Source organism: Miniopterus schreibersii, assembly GCF_964146895.1.
Source record: "Miniopterus schreibersii genome assembly, chromosome: 6".
NCBI classification, from domain to species: domain Eukaryota; kingdom Metazoa; phylum Chordata; class Mammalia; order Chiroptera; family Miniopteridae; genus Miniopterus; species Miniopterus schreibersii.
Genome location: NC_138107.1, coordinates 6,516,998 through 6,537,443, shown reverse-complemented (window position 1 = coordinate 6,537,443; position 20,446 = coordinate 6,516,998). Strand labels below are relative to the sequence as shown.

Below are 20,446 nucleotides of genomic sequence, written 5' to 3'. Positions count from 1 at the left end.
TCTGGGTTTCAAATATTTTGGGAGGCTCTGAAATACTGGCCTGTCTCCACCTCTATGTTGCTGTGCGGCTCACCGAACTCACTCCATTTCCCTGGGACCAGTGCTCACTTCCAGGGTAGGGGCAGGGAGCTGCTGCGAAAGGCTCTGTAAGCTGTAAAGTGCTGCTCCTGCCCGAGTAAAGTGCCAGGATTCTGAGTCAGAGCCCCCCAGAGCAGAGGGTCGGGAGGGGCCTGTTCTACAGCGTGAAATACTATGGGATGTCTCCAGGGGCAGCTGCAGGGCAGAGGCTCTGGGCTCCGTGGGTGGTAGTAGCCTGCAGGACATGGAAGGCTTTGGAGGGGCCTGAGGGGCTGGTGAGCCTGAGGTCATGAGGCGGGTCGGAGCCTGAGCCTCCACATAGCCAGGCTGTCTGGTCCCCAGGACCTGGGGACTATCAGGGCCTCACCTCCCAGAAGCTGTCAGTGGTCTCCTCTGGAGCTAGGGAGGCCTCATCATAGGAGCCGGACATGGTGTGGCCGCGGGAGGATGGACAGGCGCGGAGAGGTGGTCAGCAGGCTGGGCTGCTCATGCGCTGGAGAGCAGGAGAGAGAGCCCTGGCGATGAAGGACATAGCTGACATTCCCCCCTCCAGGCCTGGGTGCCAACTTGTGGGGATGAGGGCCCCACAGGCCTAACAAGCCTTGCATCGGAATGGGGACCTTCCTGCCCAGGGACTGGCTCACCATCTCAAGGGTAACCCCAAGAGTCTCCCTGCAGCACCCCTCGTGCCCACCTCCCATCTCTCCTCCATGAGCCCTTCTCCATCTCCTTTCCTTCCCCTCTCCTCCAAATCCATCCAGCTCCAGTGTGGGCACTCTTCCTAGAAGCCTGCCCCAGCCACCAAAACCATGGTGCCTGCCGCTGTTTTGTGTTCCTGGTCTCGGAGCTAAAAGTTAGTGTCAATAATTGCACATTTGCTCTATATAAATCTGCCGTTTGAGCCTGGCCGGTGTGGCTCAGCAGTTAAGCATGGACCCATGAACCAGGAGGTCACAGTTTGATTCCCAGTCAGGGCACCTGCCTGGGTTTCGGGATTGATCCCCAGTAGGGGGCATGCAGGAGGCAGCCAAGCAATGACTCTCATCACTGATGTTTCTATCTCTCTCTCCCTCTCCCTTCCTCTCTCTGTAATCAATAAAAACATATTAAAATAAATAAAAATCTCTACTTTGCTTCATAGACACACAGGTCTTCAAAGTCAGCAATCAGGCTTATCTTGTGCATGTTCTGCACCACCCCTCACCAGGGCCTGACACCCTGTAGGGCCCACTAGAGCTCAAACCCCAGCTGGCTTCTCAATCTGCCCCTCTCAGCACTGCCCACCCTGACCCAGCCAGATCCTTGCACCAGGCCCAAAACATCCACCTAAGTTCCCCACCCCCGCCCCACACAGAGCCCCTGGTCTCAGCCCCAAAGTCCTCCCCAAACCCCCACCTAGAGACCCCTGGGAAATTGGCTGTAGGTCCCCTCCTACCTCCCGTCCAGGCTGAGCTCGTCCTCAGTTTCCTGAGCTGCTGGGCCCTTCTGGCTGCCCTGTGCCTAGCCTCAAAGGCTTCAATTAGCTGCATGCATGTCCCTGAGTCCCAGACATGCAGCTTCCTGGTCCACAGGTCAGACCGCTGCCATCTGCGTGAGCGTCAGGCAGCTGTGTGTGGCCTGGAACTGTCGGCTGGCATCATGGCTGTCCAATCTAGGCCATGGGCTGCCCCAGGGCTGGGGCAGGCGCTGCTCTGTTCCCATCCCCCACCCATGCCTCGCTGCCACCCCAGGCAAGAATGGCTCAATCGAATGGCTGGCTCAGTTGTCAGGAGACTGGACCCAGAGGGCCGGGGGCCTGGTCTTCGAAGGGGCAGCAAGGCCAAGCCAGGCCGGATCCCACTACCAGCTGACAGCCTCAGGCCACGGTCACCTCCCTGACTCTGCACTGTAACCTCAGGGACTGTGAACCCTGACAATGAAAACACCTGGGAGAGTGCTGGCCTCTGCAAGATTCAGCGCAACCTGGGGGTCCAAGGGCTGGTGCACCAACACATGAGGACCCTGGGTCAAGGATGCCCTCACCCCCTCTGGCCTCAGTCTCCCCATCTGTCCAGGGGCTAGTGCTCTTTTCCCAGTCATAACCAGTGTTGCCTCCTTGCATCTCTCAGGCACTAGATATATTTTGTTCTTTTCCCTTTAGCAAGAATTCACTTTCCCACAAATTCATGCACAGTGGGGGTGGGTGGGAGAGAGGGCAGCTGGAATTCATCAAGGGACAAAGAAATGAGTCTGAATTTTTTTTTTTTAATTTGGCACTTTTCACTTATAAAGCAGTACTTGCTTCATGAAGAAAAATTTGAATTTGATATGAGAAGTAAAAGGCAGGGATATTTGATGAAGGGTGTCCGCCAGGTTAGGCAGGTATCCCTGGGGCCAGAGCCCTCCAGAACCCTTGGAGTCACATAGAACTTGGGGATCCCACAGTGTGTGGCTGTTGGGGCACTCCCTCACGGAGTGAAGGTCAGTAGTGGGTAGTGACTTGACACAAGCTTGGTGTCCTCTCTCACAGTCACAGAGGTGCACACCCCTCACCCAGCAGCACCCTGTGGTCCTAGGAATCCCCCTTCCAGCCAGTTGGGCAAACCGCTGCCTCCCGATCTGATTTACTGCAGCACTGCTCAGAAAAGCCAAAGGCCCACACAACCCAGATGCACGTTCAGGGCTGGTTGAGTGAGTGGCAACGCAGGCCTGCAGTGGGATGCTCTGTCCAGGAGGCACCTCCCCAAGCCATGTCACTCAAGCCAAACGAACAAGGTGCAGAACAGCATGGCTGCGGATGCTCCAGGTTGGAGGGGGTGGAAATACATAAGCTGGAATATTTTTGGAAAACTGGTAAAACCAGGCTGGGGGATGGGGTGGGAGATTTTCCACTGGGGCTCTTTTACGCCTTTTAAATTCTGCCTTGTGTGCATAAATTGCATATTTTTTTAAACACTCCAGCCTGTGCTGGAGGAGAGCAGAGGGAGCTGGGAGCCAGGACTAAGGGTGCATGGAGGTGGGGACAATGCAGGCTAGAAGGAATGCATGATGTCAGAGACCTCTCCACCTTAGCCTGACCCAGGGAGGGGCCCCTTCCTCGGTGTAGGAAGGTGATGGGTCTCCCTGGCTCCCAGCTGAGGTAGCATGTGTAGTAGAAATAGTTCTAGCCTTGGAGTCCCTGCTCTGCCACCAAACTGCTGTGTGTTGAGCAATTCATGTGGCCTTGCTGGGTCCTGCAAAGAAATGAGGATGACCCAGCCCAACTTAAGGATTAGACAAGATGGTGCAAGTCTCCACCTTGGGCTGGCCCTGCAGAGGAGGCTCGGGGAGACTGGCAGCAGGACCGGGGAGGGGGTCTGGGAGGGGGCATGGGAGTCCACAGCACCATGTGGCCAGACACACCATCCCACCTTCCCCCTGCCTCACAGCCCCATGGGGCAGGTGGGAGGCTTAACTCTTACCAGATGCCATGTCCTTCCTGAGGGGCAATAGCAGCTGCCATCACTGAAAAGCCATATCTCAGTCAGGAAGCCGGAGTGGCCAGCACCCGCCACTCCCCGTGGGCAAGCCCGGTGCACCCTTAGCTTTCCTCAGCCCATCAAATGGACACGATGCCCATCTGACTTTGTGGCCCTGCAAGCCCTGTATCATTAGTAACCACAGCTAACATTTACGGAGCACATATGTGGTGCCAAGGACAGGTCACAGGTCTTAACCTATCGAATCCTCACAACACCCTGTAAGCAGGCGCAATTCACACTCCACATGGCAGACGAGAGCCCAGGGGCCGAGGCGTGACTGTGAAAGTGCTCAACAGCTCTCACTATTGATTTGTCACCACTGCTGTGACAGTGGGGTGGCAGTCCCATTTCAGCCTGGGCACTCTCTGTGTGGAGCAAGGGAAGATTTCAGGCCTTTCTCACCCTCAGCCTGCAGAACAAGGGGTGTGGGCTCTGGCTCCAGCTCTGCCACCTGCCAGTGAGAGCTTGGCCAAGTCCCTTAGGGGGTCTCAGTTTTCTAACTCATATGATGGAAAACAATACTTGAGTCTGTTTTGAAGATCAAATGATAAAAGTGTAGTTAGCTCTTTTTGAAAAACACAGAACACTGGAAATGTGAGGTTTGCAGGCAGCCTGGGCCTTTCCTCCAGGGAGAAATGAGTCCCAGGGTGAGAGTGCTCCTCTCAGGCCCAGGCTTACTACCAGCTGCCTCTGAAGGACCCCGGAGGGCAGGGCCTTGGTGTGTCTACCAAGAATGGGCAGAGGAATTGAGGGCAGGAGCCCACAGAGGGCAGGCCTGGTATGGACAGACTGTGTGGACTCCCCCGTCATGAGTCACTAACAACCACAGCTCTTCTTTCTCTTCCCACTCGCACACCCAGCCCACCAGCAGGTCCAGAGCAGACCCCTCGCCTCCCTGCAGCAGCCTCTTCACTGCTTTTCTTGGCGTCTGACATTGTCTCTCACTCCCTCTCCCCAGTCCCCAAACACAGCAGCCAGAGGGAAACTGGTAAAACCTGTCAGATCCCACCACTGCCCCACTGAGAATTCTCCAGAAACCCCCATTTCCTCTGAGTAAAATCCCAATTCCTTGGCAGGAGGCCCTGCATAACCTGCTGTCCCACCCCTCACCTCTCTGCTCTCACCTCCTACCACTCTCACTAGCCTCCAGTTCCACTGACTTCCTTGCTGTTCTAACCCCAGGGCCTTTGCACCTGCTAGGAATATTCAGAGCTGCCCCCCACCCCCGCGCAGACTTCCTGGTCTGCTAAAATATCATTACCTCCCCCAACTTAAACTTGCAACACTGTTTCCACCCCCAGCACCCTCACCCCTTCTCTCTTCCTCACTTTATCACCCTCTCGCAGGCTGTCAACACTAGAGCACTCATATGTTTAGTGTCTTCCTCTCCCACTAGAATGTCAACTCTAAGGTCAGTGGTTTAGCCTGTCTGGTTCTCTGCTATATTACTAGCATCCAGAGCAGTGCCTGAAACAGTAAGTGCACGATCATTTTTGTTCAATGAATGAGTAAGTGCCAAAAACCTTCTGGAACATTCATTCATTTAATAGCAGGAGCACTGAATTCTGCACCCCAGAGCCCAACAGTCACCTGCATATAGTTGGCATTTAATAAATGTTGGTAATGATGGTGACACAACCAAGAGCCAGAATCCCACAAGAGGGGGGCGTCCCAGAACCCACCCGTCCTGTTTCCAGGCCCCCTGCTTCTCTCGGCATCCCCTTCCCTACCTCTTGGTCAACCGTCGGGGTCCGGTTCCAGGGTGTCTTTCTTGCTGATTCTCCAGGACGATTCTGCCCTCAGGCTGTGGTCCCCTCCTCAGGGATCCTGCGGCACACAGACAGAATGGGTACCAACAGCCTCGGCCGTCATGTTACCCGCTCTTCACACTCCCTTTGGAGCAGGGTGGGGAACCTTCTTTCTGCCAAAGGCCATTTGGGTATTTATAACATCATTCGCCAGCCATACAAAATTATCAACTTAAAAATTAGCTATGAAAAAAGCTCCTAGATTTATAGAATTTCGAGTCCCGCCTGTGGCTGCCTTGGCAGGGCCCGACCAAATGATTCCGCGGGCTGTATACGGCGGCAGGCTGGACACTCCCCACCCCTGCTTTAGAGCAACTACGATCACCATTTTTGAGGGCCTGCTATGCTCCAGCCTCTTCATACACTTTATTTCTAATCCTCACAGCAACCCATTAAGATAGGTGTAGATTTCCCCATTCTCTCTGAGACTCAGAGAGGTTAAATAACTTGTCCAAAGTCACTCAGCAGGGAGGAGATAGAGTCAGATCCAGACCCAGGGTAAGTCCTTCCCTTAGCCCTCCCTCCCAGTGCCCAGTCCAGAGCCAGCACTCCATGGATGTCACTCAGTCTTCTGGCCTAAGGCACCAGCTCAGCTCAAACCGGGGCAGGGCCATGGGAAGCCAGAGCTGGGTCTCAGGCCCCACAAACATTCCCAGCAGCTCCCCCATCCTCACCTCACCCAGAGATGGACGGGCTCACCGCACCTGACTTGGGGCTACACAAGGACTCTTACCAGCCTCTGCTGGGGCTTCAGATGCAGCAAGAAGGGTCCAGGTTAGATGCGAGGTGCTACCTTCCACGCCCCCGTGACCCCATGTTCACCCAGCTTCTGCTCCCTTGCTTTTGTTGCCCCTCCTGCCTGAGGTGCACTCACCTCTCCCCAAAAGAACTGCTTTCCCTTCAAGAGCCAGCTCAGTGCTTGAATACCCCAGCCCTCACCTCCCTCACCCCTTCCCGCTGGTGCAGCTCCTAGTCACACCCTGCCATAAACCAGGTCTTGCTGGTTCCAGGCGGCAACCTGCTCCCCCAACAAGCCAGGATCTCCCACCAGACTATCACTCCGAGTAGAGAAGAGAGCAGCGCCCCTGGGCCGGGCAGATGACCAGGTTCAAACCCCAGCTTTGCCACTGACTGGCTGTGTGACTTTGGCAAGTTGTTTAAACTCTGTGTGTCTGTTTCACCTGCAAATAGAGGTGATGATACCACCCCATGGGGTTGGTGTGAGAAGGAAATGAGAACCTGTTGCTCAGGAAGCACTGTTTTAACCACCACCATCACCATCATTATAGGTATCATCACCCAGGCTTCTCACAGCTGCAGAGCTTCTCAAAGCAGGAGACGCGCATCTTTGTGGATGACCTCACACTCCACCTCCCCTCTGTGCCTAACACAGACCTCTGTTGTGGACTGAACTGTGTCCCCCAAATCCATATGTGATGCCCTCCCAATGTGACTGTATTTGGACTTTTAGAAGGCAATTAAGGTCAAATAAGGGTGAGGTCCTAATCCAATGGGATCGGTGTCCTTATCAGAAGAGGAGACGCAATCTCTCCCCAGGCGCATGCACTGAGGTAAGGCCACATCTGGACACAGAGGCTGGCCACCTGCAAGCCAGGAAGGGAAGCCTCGCCAGGAGCCCAACAGGCTGCCACCATGACCCTGGACTTCCAGCCTCCAGAGAAGTGAGAAATAAACTTCTATTGTTTAAGCCGCACAGTCCATGGTATTTTGTTCTGGCAGCCCTAGCTGACCAAGACACCCTTCCATGACTATTGGGCCTCACCTGAGACCTCCAGGTCTCCAGGTCTCCTATGAAAAAGATCCCAGGCCTGGCTTCCTCTTGCCTTCTGTTTGGGTCTAAACATCAGGCCCCCAACCTCCATCTGCTTTGAGGCGAGGTCCCCGGACAGTGCCTAAGGGGCCCTGCCTTCAGAAAAGATGTATCTCGAGTGGGGTAGAAACACAAATGGGGGCACAGAGGGAGGCAGAGCCAGGTCTCACCCAGAGAGGCCCTGGCAGAGGGGACCAGGTGGTCTCATCCCAGCCGGGAAGGGTTTAAAGGCACACCACCTTAGCCCCTGGCTGGCCTCGCCCCTGCTCCCTGACCATTCCCTGGCCTCTGACCCTCGGTCCCTCGCCATCCCTACCCTCCTCCTTCCTCCTCCAGCCCCACTAGGCCCCAGACCGTCTCTCTCTCTCTCCTCCGAAAAATCACCAAAGGCAGCTCCGCACTCCCATTCTCAGGCCAAGTGGAGGAGGCAACATCTCTCCAGAGAGCCTCTGAGATGACTCCTTGGGGAAGAGACGGGCCCTCCCCCCATGAGTGTACACTCCAGTGCAACAGAAAGCCAAGAAGTGAAAAAGTCTCACCTCATTAGGTGGTGACAGCAGTTAAGGGGACAATCAAGCAGGGAAAGCAGGTTCGGCCTCAAGCAATGATGGCAGAGTTGGTGTCTACACCCGCAGTTTCCCACCCTCCTGGCTCCCAGAGGTGCCCAGCGGGACTGAGCCCTAGCTGCCCACAGTGGGAACTGGCCCAACAAAGCACCCTCCATCTCACCTCCACAACCTCAATGTTTCCAGAGGCCGTCTCCCAGATGAACTGCCCCAGTCAGATCCCTGTCCTTGATCGGCTGCTGGGGGCACCCAAACCCAGACACCACAGAGGGGGAGGTGGGAGTGGGAGCCGTGGGAAGGCAGGCCTGTCCTCTCCAGCCCAGGTGCATCTCTCTCCCAAGATCAGTCATCTCGTACGTGGCTTTCTGCGGGGTCTGTCCTGTCCCGAGCCCTGTGTGTCTGTGGCCTCCTGGAGGGCACAGCGGGGTGGGTGCGCAGCAGCTTCCCCGAAGCACAGATCCCTGGGCTGGATTCCGACCAGGGAGGCACCCTCTGCCCTCAGCAGCACTGGGGAGGGACGCATGCGGCTCACTGCCCTCCCCTGTCCTGGCGGAGGCTGGAGCAAGAAGCACGGACCCAGGCCATGCAGGACTTCCTGCCCAACTCAATGCCCTGGGGCAACTGCCCAGCCAGAGGGGCAGGGGATGCCTCCCCTGTGATGCCCTAGTCCAGGCCCCCATTACAGCCACTGAGGCAGAGACTCCTGCCTTCAAACTGCACCTTTCATCCTTCCCGTGCAGCTCTGGGCCACAGCGGTGAGCAAGACAGCAAACTCCCTGCCTCTGGGGCGCTGACATTCTGAGGGGCGAGACAGGCAAGGAACCAGACTGAGTTGTTAGAAGGTGACAAGGGCTGTGGAGAAGAAAAAGGCAGAGAAGGGGACGGGGGGTGGGGGGACAGTGGGGGTTGGGAGTGAGGCTATTTTACACACGAGAAGGCATTTCAGCAAAGACCTGAAGGAAGGGAGGGAGGGAGCCATGCAGCTATGTGGGGGAAAAGCATCCAGGTAGAGGGAAGGGCCAGTGCAAAGCCCCCTGGTTGCCACAGCTGAGGGTGGGGCTGAGGGTGACATGTACCTAAGGCTGGAGCAGAGTGAGTAAGGGGGTGAGGGGGGAGGCCGGGGAGGCCGGGGAGGCTGAGCAGGGAGGCAGTGAGAGGATGCTGTCACATGAGGCCTTGTAGGCCCCAGTGAGAGCCTGATTCCCCTCTGCGGGGTTTGAGAAGAGGGAGGGTGTGACAGGCCTTGGTTTAAAGGGTCCCTGCCTGCAAGAGAAAAGCCGACTGCAGGGAACAGGAAAACAGGGAACCCGCTAACCTGCTGTCCCTCAGGCGAGGGAAGTTGGGGGCTCGGCCCAGGCGGTAACGCTGGAGGCAGTGAGAGGTGGTTGGCATCTGGAAATACCGTGACATTCGAGCCAACAGGATTTGCTGATGGTCTGGCTGTGAGAAGGAGTCACGGATGGCTCCGGGGTTTGGGCTGAGAAGCTAGCAGGTGGAGAGCATGGAGGGACGAACAATTTGGAGGAGATGGAAGCTCAGTTTTGAATCCCTGAGTTGCCCATGAAGAGCCAAGTGGACATGTCTCCTTACTCTCCCCAGAGCTCCTGCATTGGGGGCTACGTAAGGAGGGGCCAGCCTGGGGCCAAACTGTTGTTCCAGGCCCAGGACCCAGCTCCTGGCTGAGCACCAGGCCTCTGAGTGTTCCTGGGCCGCCCTTCAGCTCCCTGACTAGGGGAAGGCTGCTGGGGGTAGGCTGGGGCTCTAACCTCACTTCCATGCAAGTGACCTGGGCAGTGGGCCCACTGGGATGTGATGGGGTGGGGCCTGAAAATGTGCCATTCTGGTGGGCTCACTGCCCTAGAATCTGGGGGCAACAGAGTGCAGGGGAGAGGCGGGACAAGCAAAGACAGACCCTAGGGACCTGTAGGACAGGAAAAAATTAGAGAGTGGAGATGTGGCCTAAAGAAGGCAGGCTGGGAGTGGAGGAGGTCAGGGCCAGGCCTGGAGGGTCTGGGGAAGGGAGAGCTCATTCTAGCTCTTGCCAAAAGAGCCTGTTCTCCAGGCTTACAAGGCCCCTGTTCTGGCTGGAATGGAAGCCAGCCCGGCTGCAGCAGGTGAGGCAGGGCGGAGGCCAGTGCCACCCCAGGCCCTGGTGAGGAGGGGGATGGGGTTCAGAGAAACAGGGAGCAGACGATGATGTGTACCTGGGTTACATGGCTGCCAGCTTCTAGGCAAATCCCGCCCCCCTCCTGCCACCTGAGACTCCCTTTTACTTCCCAGGCCCTTAACCCCAAAGCGGGAGATGCCTAATACTCAGCAGGTGCAACTAACATTTGCAGAAATGAATGGAACCACATCGGCTTCTCGGTGGGTATTCCTCCCCCATCAAAGGCCCAGGGACTCCCCCTTAGCCCCTGCACAAGGTCCTCTGACCCCAAGAGCCCAGGGGAAGAAGCTCCACAATGTGGTGCAGGGCTCAGCCAAGTTCTCAGGGGGTGCTGGGGAGAGAAGGCAGGCCCGAGAAGGGGCAGAGCCTTTGCCTCCCCTACCCTGAGCACGCTCAAGGTTGCACACAACCAACCCTCTGCCCCCCTCAGGCTAGCACCACCTCCTCATACAGGCCAAGGCCCTTCAGCTCTGTCCAGGGAAAAGCTGGGCCAGATGCACCCCACCCACTGCACCAGGCAGGCCTGTCCTGCCCCTCTGCCTAGAGCCCAGGCAGTGCCGCCCAGTTCCTCCCCAGGCCCCAGCCCCACCCCTGTGTGAGCAGCTGAGGCTCCTCCGCAGTGCCAGAGCTCCCCCCTCCCCCTGCAGCAGTGGAGACTGTCCCCAGGAGGGATGCAGCAGAGGGACAGAAGTTGGGGGAGGGAGGGCCACAGACACCTCCACTCAGGACCTGCTCTCCTGTACCCCAGCACAGAGACCCTGAGTTTTCTGGGGGTAGAACAGGGGGCCTTTGGGAGATCTGGGATCTAGTTCTGTAGGGAGAGCCAGGAGGAGGAGTACCTGAGCTTGGGAAAAAAGGGGAAAGATGCCTCCTCCCTGACTGGACCCAATGCCAGAGACCACAGGGGCCAGCAGGGAGGCTGCTGGGGGGGGGGGGGGGGGCTGGATCTGCTGGTTCCAAATGGCCAAGGCCTAGCAGTGTCCCAGTGGGGGTGGGGGACAACCTCACTTCTCCCTGCCCCCCCCAGCCTTAGCCTGGGGAGGACTGGCACTGTGAGCTCCTGGAAGCCCCCCTCAGCCCCCCTCCCCAGAGAGGGGGCATTTGTACAGTGGGGACCTGTGGCCCTGGTGGAGAGAGGGGTGGGAGCGCAGAACAGGAAAGGCAACAGGGAGACGTGCTCCCGATGGGGAGGACCCAGGTTCTGAGGAGCGCCTCCAGGATGCTGGCTGCTCCCCATCCACAGGCCCTGGCCCGGGCCCGCCGGCCCCTCTGCTTGCTGTCAGGGGCCCCACGCGTCACGCAGCCTCTGCCAGCTGTCCCCATGGATGCCTACCTGGGCCCGTCTTGGTACCGAGCCGGGGCAGGTAGGGGCGCGCTGCCCCCGGGCCGGCAGGGCTGGAGGCGCCGGCTGTCCTCCGTGGCGGCGGCGAGGGGCCGGCCCGGGCTGGGGGCTGTCTGCCCGGGTCCCCGCCGCGCTCCGGAAAGCAGCGCCCGAACCCGAGAAGCCAGCTCCCCGCCCCCCGCCGCCGCCTCCCGCTCCGACCCGCCTCCTTCTCCCGCCACCCACCTCCTTCTGCTCGTTTCTATGGCAACCGGGCAATGCCGCGCGGCCAGCCTCCTCCCGCGTACACCAGGGGCCGCCCGCCCTCCACCCGGCGCCCGCATCCACCTTCACAGAGGCTGCTGGACACGCAGGCTCACGTGACCGCCCTGGGCTGGGGGGCTGGGGGGACCCTGCTCCCGCCTCTTTCCTCGCTTTCTCCTCAAGACCCCGCCTCCCGACGTCCTACTAGACACAGCGGCACCTTTCCCGCACTCCCCGCAGCTCCTTAAAATCCCAGTGCCTGCTCTGCAAGCATCTCTGCTTAGGCGTCCGCCGTCGGTCAGGCCTCAACATTTCATTCTGAGTCTTTTCTGGGCCAGGTGCGTGTGAGATGCTCGTCCACAATCTCATTCCATGAAATTCCACACCCATTTCACAGATTGGAAACTGAGGCCCACCGTAGCAAAACAACTTGTCTGTGCCTCCACGGCCCCTGGGCTCACTGTTGCAGTGAGACCCTTGATTCCAACTCTGGTGCTTCTCCCGCAGGCCACAGCTCTCACCCCTCAGAGCAGACACCCTGGCTCGCGCTACACGTGCATCCATGCACATGTGCACTCCAACAACACACTTACACATATTTGCGCACATGCGTTTCCACAAGCCTGTGTATCTATACGTACACGAGTAACACACATATACATACACATAACTGTAACACTAACAACACACACACATCCACACGGATCCAGAACATACAACACACAAACCCTTCCCACACCAAATCACAGCTGCACACTCAACGCCCCAAACCCTCGCCTCATTAGAAGGGATCAGTAATACAGTACGAGTGTCCCAACCAGAGGTCTGAATAATGAGCCACTCCTCTGGAGAGGGTCTGACGCTGCTTTGTACCCCCGCTAGGGATCAGACACTCACCTGCCCACCTTGTCTCAGTTCTGCCCCAGGAGGGAACTGAGGTGGGCATGGAGACAGGGCCCACCCTCCCCTTTGTCCCTCCCTCCCTCTGCCTGGTCCAGACTAGATCCTACCTAGAGCCCTTTGGCCTAGGGGGCTCACGGACATCCCCACTCACCTTCCTGGTTGCTGCCCAGTCCTGGGGCTTGGAGCTATGACAGGGTAGAGTAAAGTGGGCCCACCCTCCTCCTCAGAGGGAATTCCATGCCTCAGACAGCTCTGCTACCCCCAGGAGGGACAATATCTCGCAGAGGGGTGGAAGGTGGAGGGGGAAGACCAAGTGGGGATCGGGGCCCAGGACGCATACCCTGCCCCACAGGATGAGCTGTTCCCAGCCAGGCCCTACCTCAGAGGACCTCAGGCAGGGGTCACAGCAGCCCTGTGCCCCAGGGTAACTCTCAGGGACCTGGCACAGCCCAGAGAGGGCAGATACAATAAGAAATAACTAGAAGCCCCCCAAAATGAAGCCAGAAGCTACCTGCTGATGATGGGCTCTTCAATATTCTATCCCATCGAAGATCCCTCTCAATCACCAGACTAACGCCAATTCAATCAGGCGTGCTATAAATTTTACAAAACATCCTACTATCAGAGAAGTCAAATGTGAGGGGGAAAATCACCTTGGAAGAGGTGAAACAGGGCATTTCATTCATTCAATAGATATTTGCCAGGCACCCGCCACATGCAGGGACTGTCCTAGGTGCCGGACACAACCATGGGCCAGAGTCCCCACCCTGGAGGTGACAAGCTAGTGGATACTGAACTTCTGTTCTCCTGCAGCATCTGTGGCTGTCACAGCAACCTTGCAGGTGAGGTCACAGGACACATAAGGAAACAGGAACTCAGAGACTGAGCAATTTGCCCAAGGTGACAAAGCCAATAAATGTCTGGGCTGGGATTTAAACCCTCTGCTTGCCAAGTTTTTGCCAGTGTTCCACATTGGTTCCATTAAGAAAGGTCCCAGTTAATAGGAGTTTCAGGGTCAAGTGCGCTTTTTAGCTCTGGATCACAGGCAGCACAGGATCATATGTACTTGAAGTGCCAGTCAAATAGTGGGCACAAGAGAGGGCCCCAGAATGACAGGTGACTTCCAGCCTGGCTTTCCTTGGACTAGAAGGCTGAAGTTGGGTGTCCCTAGGCCTAGAGGTCCTCAGCAGGGTCAGGTTGAGGCCCAGGCCAGGAGGGTGGGGATACCTAGCACCTGAGAGCAGAGGCTCCCTGGAAAGTGAAAAGACCTCAGCTGGGGGGCGGGGAGGGATTGAGTTCCCAAGCTCTGTAAGCAGAGCCCCCTGCCCACCTGCCAGCCCCCAGCCCAGGATCATCTTTCCACTAAAGAGCCAGCTCTATCCAGGGATACCAAAGACAGCTGCCCCCGGCCACCCCTCCGTCAGCCTGATCCAGCCCCATCTGCTGCCTGGCAGACTCCCGAGTTCTGCCTCCCACACTCAGACGGCCTGTGGCAGAAGCTGACCCCGTCACCTCATCCTTCCCCAACCCAGGGTGCATCTACCTTTCCCCACTTCATCCCCACTGTCAGCCTGATCCAGGCCCATCTACTATTGGAAGGGGCCTCCAAATCACCTGTCTGCAGCCCTCTACTCCCCCACTTGCAGGCCCAGACAGGTCCGGGAACACCCCCCCACACACACATACACCCCTGTCCAACCTCAGCCCCTATTCCTGGACCTTAACCATGTTCCAGTCCACAGGCAGGATCAGACTACAAATGTGGACTCACCCAGACCACAGAGCAGCTGCCCAGGGCCCCCAGGAGAAGCTGACACCTTCTGTCACTGCCTTCTCACCCAACCCAAAGAGCCTTCACTGCCCCCACACCCCAGCCAGGCACAGTTATCCCACGTGTTCCCAGGGCAAATGCAATCAGGGCTCATTAGCTTCTGCTTTGCATCTCATTTGCATAACATCCTCATGACTGCCAAAATGCAAGAATCCTCCCCAAACCGCTGCCCATGACAGGCAGGGCTGGCCAGCAATGGAGAAATCAAATGGGCAAGGCTCCCCTGAGGGCCTATGTGGAACTAAATCTGTGGGGACAAGAGGACCAGAGGAGAAAACCCAAGGCGACTTCAAGCTTCAGACCCTGAAAGATGCCTAGAGGGGGGGCAATAGATGCTTAGCAAGAACCTGCTAAGTCCCAGCACGGTGCATGGCAGGCACTTTGCCCCTTGTTTTACACAACGAACCATTTTACAAGGGTGGAAACCAAGGCTCAGAGGGTTAAGACCTTGCCACTCAAAGCCCGGGTCCCGCGTAGGAGCTGGGAAGACAGGTAGCATCTCAGGTCCCGCCCAAATCTCCCGGATCCGACTCTGCAGTCACAAGATCCCGGGAGATGGAGACAGGAGTGTGAGGAGTGCCAGGTCAAGGGACCTGCCCCGTGCTACGTGGCTGGAAGATGACGCTGGTGTCAAACTGGGGAGTGTCTGACCAAATCCCGTGCTAGTGTCTTTACTACATTTAACAAATATTTCCTGAGCACCTACTATGCACAGCACTGCTCTCGGCAGTGGTTCACAGCGGATAACCACCAGATAGCCTCATGAATGCTTCATGCCAGAAGAGGAAGACACACACCCAATACACGCTAGAAGTTCACGTGGTGATCAGTGCTATCACCTCAGGACATTGGCCCTTGCTGTTCCCTCTTCCAGAAACACTCTTCCTCTAAATCATCACCTACTTCCCTTTCCCCTATTTAAGGTCTTTGTTCAAATGTCATCTCTTCAAAGAGGAATTCTAAAGTGGCCCCCACTCACCCTCTATCTTTTTACTCCACATTTTTCTGATAGCAATTAGTTTATGTGCCATGGGATGAAAAGGTTGAAAGTTGCTGCTCTACAGCAATGAAATACACAACCACATGGGAAAATCTCAAGACATCTTGCTAAGCAGGAGAAGCCAAACTTAAAAGAACATACATAGTGGATTCTATTTATATGAAGTTCAAGAACAGGTAAACCTGGACTTTTGGTGCCTGGGCCATTATATCTAAAACAAACCTATGAAGACTTTGGAAGGGGAGAGAAGAAGGCAGCCTGACCAGGGACCTCAGGACCCAAGGAGCAACAGCAGTGAGTTCTCTGGGTTTTCTTTTAGCTCAATATATTCCAGATTTGTTGCTGGAGAAGTCAGCAACCTGGAAATACCAATGAGTGTGGACAAAAACAGCTCTAAGAAAATCCTGCTCTTTCCAGCCAAAGGCTTGGGAAGGTGCAGTCTAGTAAGACAAAAAACAATAAATACCCTACTCTAACCAAACACCATGAAAAAAACTGCACCCCTAGCCCCACCCCACTCCCATAAGCAGGGGCAGAGTGGGAGCCTGGCCTGGCTGGAACCAGTGCCCCATCCCCCACCACCAGGATGGGAACAGAGAGGAATGAGTGGGGAGCCAGGACTTTCACCCCCACTCAGTGGTAATAAGGCACCCTCTCCTGCGCGCTGGGTTGGTGTTAGAGGAGGCCTGGTCAGGACTGTCACTGTCCTCCAGCAGTAACAGGTCAGTAAAGGACACATGGACAACACTAACAAGGTATCTCTCCCTTCCCAGGCAGGGAGGTGGCAGTGGAGGTCTGGTGGGACCTGGAACTCCCACCCCTGCCTAGCAGTAAGGAGGCACCCCTGTCTCTCACCAGGGTGTCAACTAAGGTCAAGTGGAAACCTGGACGTTCACCACCACCACCGCCACCCCCGGCACCAATAAGGTGCAGTGTTGGAGGAAGGCTGCTAAGACAGAAGATTTAAATAAGAGCCATGTCTCATAATATAATATCCCAATGCCCAGGATACCAAAAAAAAAAATCACCTGTCATACCAAGAACCAGAAAAATCTCAACCAGAATGAGAAAAGGCAACCAGCAGATGCCACCAAGATGACACATATTGGACTTATTTAACAAGGGTATTAAAGCTGCAATCTTAAAAATGTTTCAACAAGCAATTAGGAACACACTTGAAACAAATGAAAAAACAGCAAGCCTTAGCAAAGAAGTAGAAGATATAAAGAATAATCTAATTGAAATTTTAGTACTGAAAGCTCATTAGATGAACTCAACAGCAGAATGAAACAATGTGGGAAAGATCAGTGAACTTAAAGATAAAAAAACAGAAATTATCCAATCTGAATAGAGAGAAAACGGACTAGGGGGAAAATGAGCACAGCCTCAGGAACCTGTGGACCTGCAACAAAAGCTGACATGTTCTGTTAGCGTCCCAGATGGAGAGGAGAGAGCGCGGGGCTGAAAAAGTATTCAGAGAAATAGGGGCTGAAAAAACACACCCAAACTTGGCAAAAGACATATATCTACAGATTTAAGAAGCTTAGTAAACTCCAAACAGATAAACTGAAAAAAAATCCAAGACACATCAGAATCAAACTCCAGAAAACTAAAGACAAGGAAAACATCTTGAAAACAGAGAGAAATGACACCTTACCCAAGAGGGAAAATAATTTAAATGACAGCGGGTTTCTCATTAGAACCACGGAGGCCAGAAGCGGCCACCATCAAAGACACTTCAATCTCCCCACCTGTTCTAGTCACTGATCAAGGGGAAAGCCACACACAAGCTGTCCTGGGGGGCTCACAGCCCAGGGCAGACACCCACACACTGGGACACAAGAATGCTAGGTAAGCGTAGGGAATAGAGTCAGTAACACTGGAATAACGGTGGGTGGTGTCAGACGGGTACTAGGCTCATCGGGGTGATCACTTCGTAAGTTATATGACTGTCTAATCACCGCTGCGCACCTGGAACTAATATAATATTATTTGTCAGCAGTAACTGAACAATTAAAGCTCTTTCCAGCTGGTGCCGAGCCATGGACATCTCTCGGGACAATTGGCACGAGTGCCACAAGACCAGGGGCAAGAGAAAGACCTATCACAGGAAGCAAAACATGAGCTGGGAAGCCCTGTGGCCAACAGGGAGATCGCCCCCCCCCAGACCACACGCCCTGAGGCTGGACACAGACAGCTTCTCCCAGGGCTCCGGGTGCTGCACACACGAAACAAGGACTTTCTGCGTCGTCTACAATGCACCTAACAGCAGGCCGCCCCGCCCGGCCCCCGTGAGAACTGCCTCGCGCTCGCTGGCTCACACTCACTGCATCACGCTCTCTGGCTCACACTCGCTGTGTCACGCTCGCTGGCTCACGCTCGCTGCCTCACACTTGCTGGGTCACGCTCACTGCATCACGCTCACTGCATCACGCTCACTGACAGCGTACCGCACCGACTGGGGAGCCCCAGGAGGCACCACCTGGGGCGCAAGACAGGCCCAGCTGACTCCTAAGGAGGAAGGGGTTTGACACAAAAACGACCAAAGAAAATCCAGATTTTTCTCTATCCAACAAGCTCTACATGCTAAGTAATTATTTTAAACTGGAAAACAAATGACTTTACTGAGTTATCAGGTAGAGTTTCCGATCGGCATGGAATAACCAACGTTTCTATGTGGAACCGAGACAATTCCCACCAAAAGCAAAGGACTCCGAGGTATTGGACAGGCTGGGCTGCCTCTGCCTGGGAAACGCTCAGTTTGGTGCAGCTTCCAGCCGAGAGCAACTGGACGGGGTCCTGTAAGACCCGCCCGGCCCTGAGCAGCCCCTGGGGCGCACCTGCCTGGTGCCACGGGGAGGCTCAGGGTGTCCAAGCTGGCACTGTCCATAGACTATTTACATTGAAGTTAAATACAATGAAACAAAATCGAAAATTCAATTCCTAAAAAGAGAAAATCAATTCCTCAGTTGCACTAGCCACCTTTCAAGCGCTCAGCAGCCCCACGAGGCCAGCGGCGACCATACTGGACGGTGCTGACAGTTCAAAGGAACGGTGCGGGGAGCTAGGGGCAAAACACACGATGCGGGCGTGGCCAACAGCGCACGCTCATGGGGCCCTAAAGCAGAGCTCCTACACGTCAAATTCCGGCCGCTCCGCTGCTCGTGTGATACAACAGTGCTGCATTTCTTGGAAAAAATTAATTGGCTCCAAAACCGTGCAAAAATCACACTTCGGGATGCAGCCAACCTTTAAAACCACACACTAAATTTAGAGAGATGATGATTAAGCTCCTGATAAAACCGCATTACCAATTACGGTTATTACTGGAGTAAGCCACCAAGTACAGCCCCTGCCATAACCAGCCCCCCACCCCAGGAGCCCCCCCAGCCCTCCAAGAGAAGACAGCGAGGGGCTGTGCGTTCGCTCGTCCTGACAGACAGAAACCCCTCTGACCCTGCATGTCCCATGCTTTGTATTCTCTAGTATTTCTGTGTCATTTCTAAAGTAAGGACTGCTCTTCAAGGGGACAGTGTGGAAATGATGGTGGGGATGTCTGACTTAATGTGAGAGGAATTTTTAGTAACAGATGCTCTTGGTTGTCAACCAACAGCCATCCCTCCTTTGCCCCTGCTGAGCAGAGAGTCCCAATTGCAGTGACTCAGAGAAAATGCTGATTGGTGTCATCACATCTCTGGCATGACTGATATTTTAGGCTGGATCATTCTTTGTTGGGGGGTTGCCCTGTGCATTGTAGGATGTTTGGCAGCATCTCTGGCCTCTACCCACTAGATGCCAATAACACCCACCCGAGTGGTAACAACCAAAAATGTCTGCAGAATTGCCAAATGTCCTCAGGGGGACAAAATCAACCCAGGCTGAGAACCATTGGGCTATTGCTTAAACTTTAAGCCATTGGTTCTGAAGCTTGAACACGCATCAGCATCATCTGAAGGACTTATTAAAACACAGGGCCACACCCCCAAAGCTTCTGATTCAGTAGGTCTGTGGTAGGGCTTGAGAATTTATATGTCTATTGAATGCCCAGGTGATGTTGATGAGGGACCCCACTTTGGCAACCACTGATCTCAGTCATTTGTGACACTCCTGTTCCCCTGGACAGTAAGAGCAGAGGCAAAGGGCTTCCAGGAAAGGTTTCCTTGTGGATGATAAGAGACTTGGGGAAAAAATAGTCCCTTGTCTTCTTGGACATTGTGGATTTTGCATGTGATGTCTGGAGCTGTGGCAGCCATTTTGCAACCTCAAAGGGAGGTAGCTTAAAGGCCACACCTACTCACTGAGGATGGAAAGAAGTTGGTTCCTGGAGGTGGTTGAGTCATAGTACTAACCAAGCCTAGCCAGATGTGGCTCAACGGTTGAGCATCGACCTAGGATCCAGGAGATCAGGGTTCGATTCCCGGTCAGGGCACATGCCCGGGTTGTGGGCTGCAGCCGATCAATGACTCTCTCATCATTGATGTTTCAGTCTCTCTCTCTCCCTTTCCCTTCCTCTCTCTGAAATCAATAAAGACATATTTAAAAAAAAAAACACAAAAAAAACAACAACCAACCCTGGAGATCCTAGTGAGTGTTATACTGAGTCTTCCTTTGTGTTTAAGCAAGTAGTACCCAAACTTTCCTGCCCACTAGAATACCTAGGAGGCTTTAAAAACTTGCCCCACACCAATTAAATCAGAATTTCTAAGTGTAGGACCCAAGATTCAGTATTTTTTAAAAGTTCCCCCAGGGCCAGCTGGCATGGCTCAGTGGTTGAGTGACAGAGTGACAACCCATGAACCTGAAGGTCATGGTTGAATTCCCAATCAGGGCATATGCCCGGGTTTCGGACTCGATCCCCAGTGGGGGGAGGGGGGTGCAAAAGGCAGCCAATCAATGACTCTCTCTCATCACTGATGTTTCTATCTCTCTCTCCCTCTCCCTTCCTCTTTCTAAAGTCAATAAAAACATATATTTTTTAAAAAGTTCCCCAGGTTTTTCAGTGTGCAGCCAAGCTTGAGAACCCTTGTTACTGAATGTGGTTGGGGACCATCAACATTAGCATTACCTGGAAGCTGGTTAGAAATGGAGAATTTCAGGCCCCACCCACACTCTGAGAATCTGTATTTCAAAGTCTGCATTTTAACAGGTGATATGTGACCTACCCACACAGCAAAATT

At 54.9% G+C, this 20,446-nt stretch overlaps 1 protein-coding gene across 5 annotated transcripts in view; it reads right to left on the bottom strand.

Moving 5' to 3' along the window:
* Positions 1-20,446, bottom strand: part of PACSIN1 (protein kinase C and casein kinase substrate in neurons 1) — a 51,422-nt gene that overhangs the window by 7,528 nt on the left and 23,448 nt on the right. Inside the window, exons 1-3 of one of the 5 annotated variants that reach the window (XM_081140952.1) lie at positions 11,518-11,672; positions 5,309-5,405; positions 446-571 (exon numbers count right to left, since the gene is read on the bottom strand). In XM_081140952.1, coding sequence (XP_080997078.1) covers positions 446-508 — 63 coding nt within the window. In that variant the 5' untranslated portion in view covers positions 509-571; positions 5,309-5,405; positions 11,518-11,672. Of the gene's footprint in view, positions 1-445; positions 594-5,308; positions 5,406-11,283; positions 11,450-11,517; positions 11,673-20,446 lie in introns of those variants that run through there. The other 4 variants (XM_081140951.1, XM_081140954.1, XM_081140950.1 and 1 more) reach the window with 4 other exon arrangements.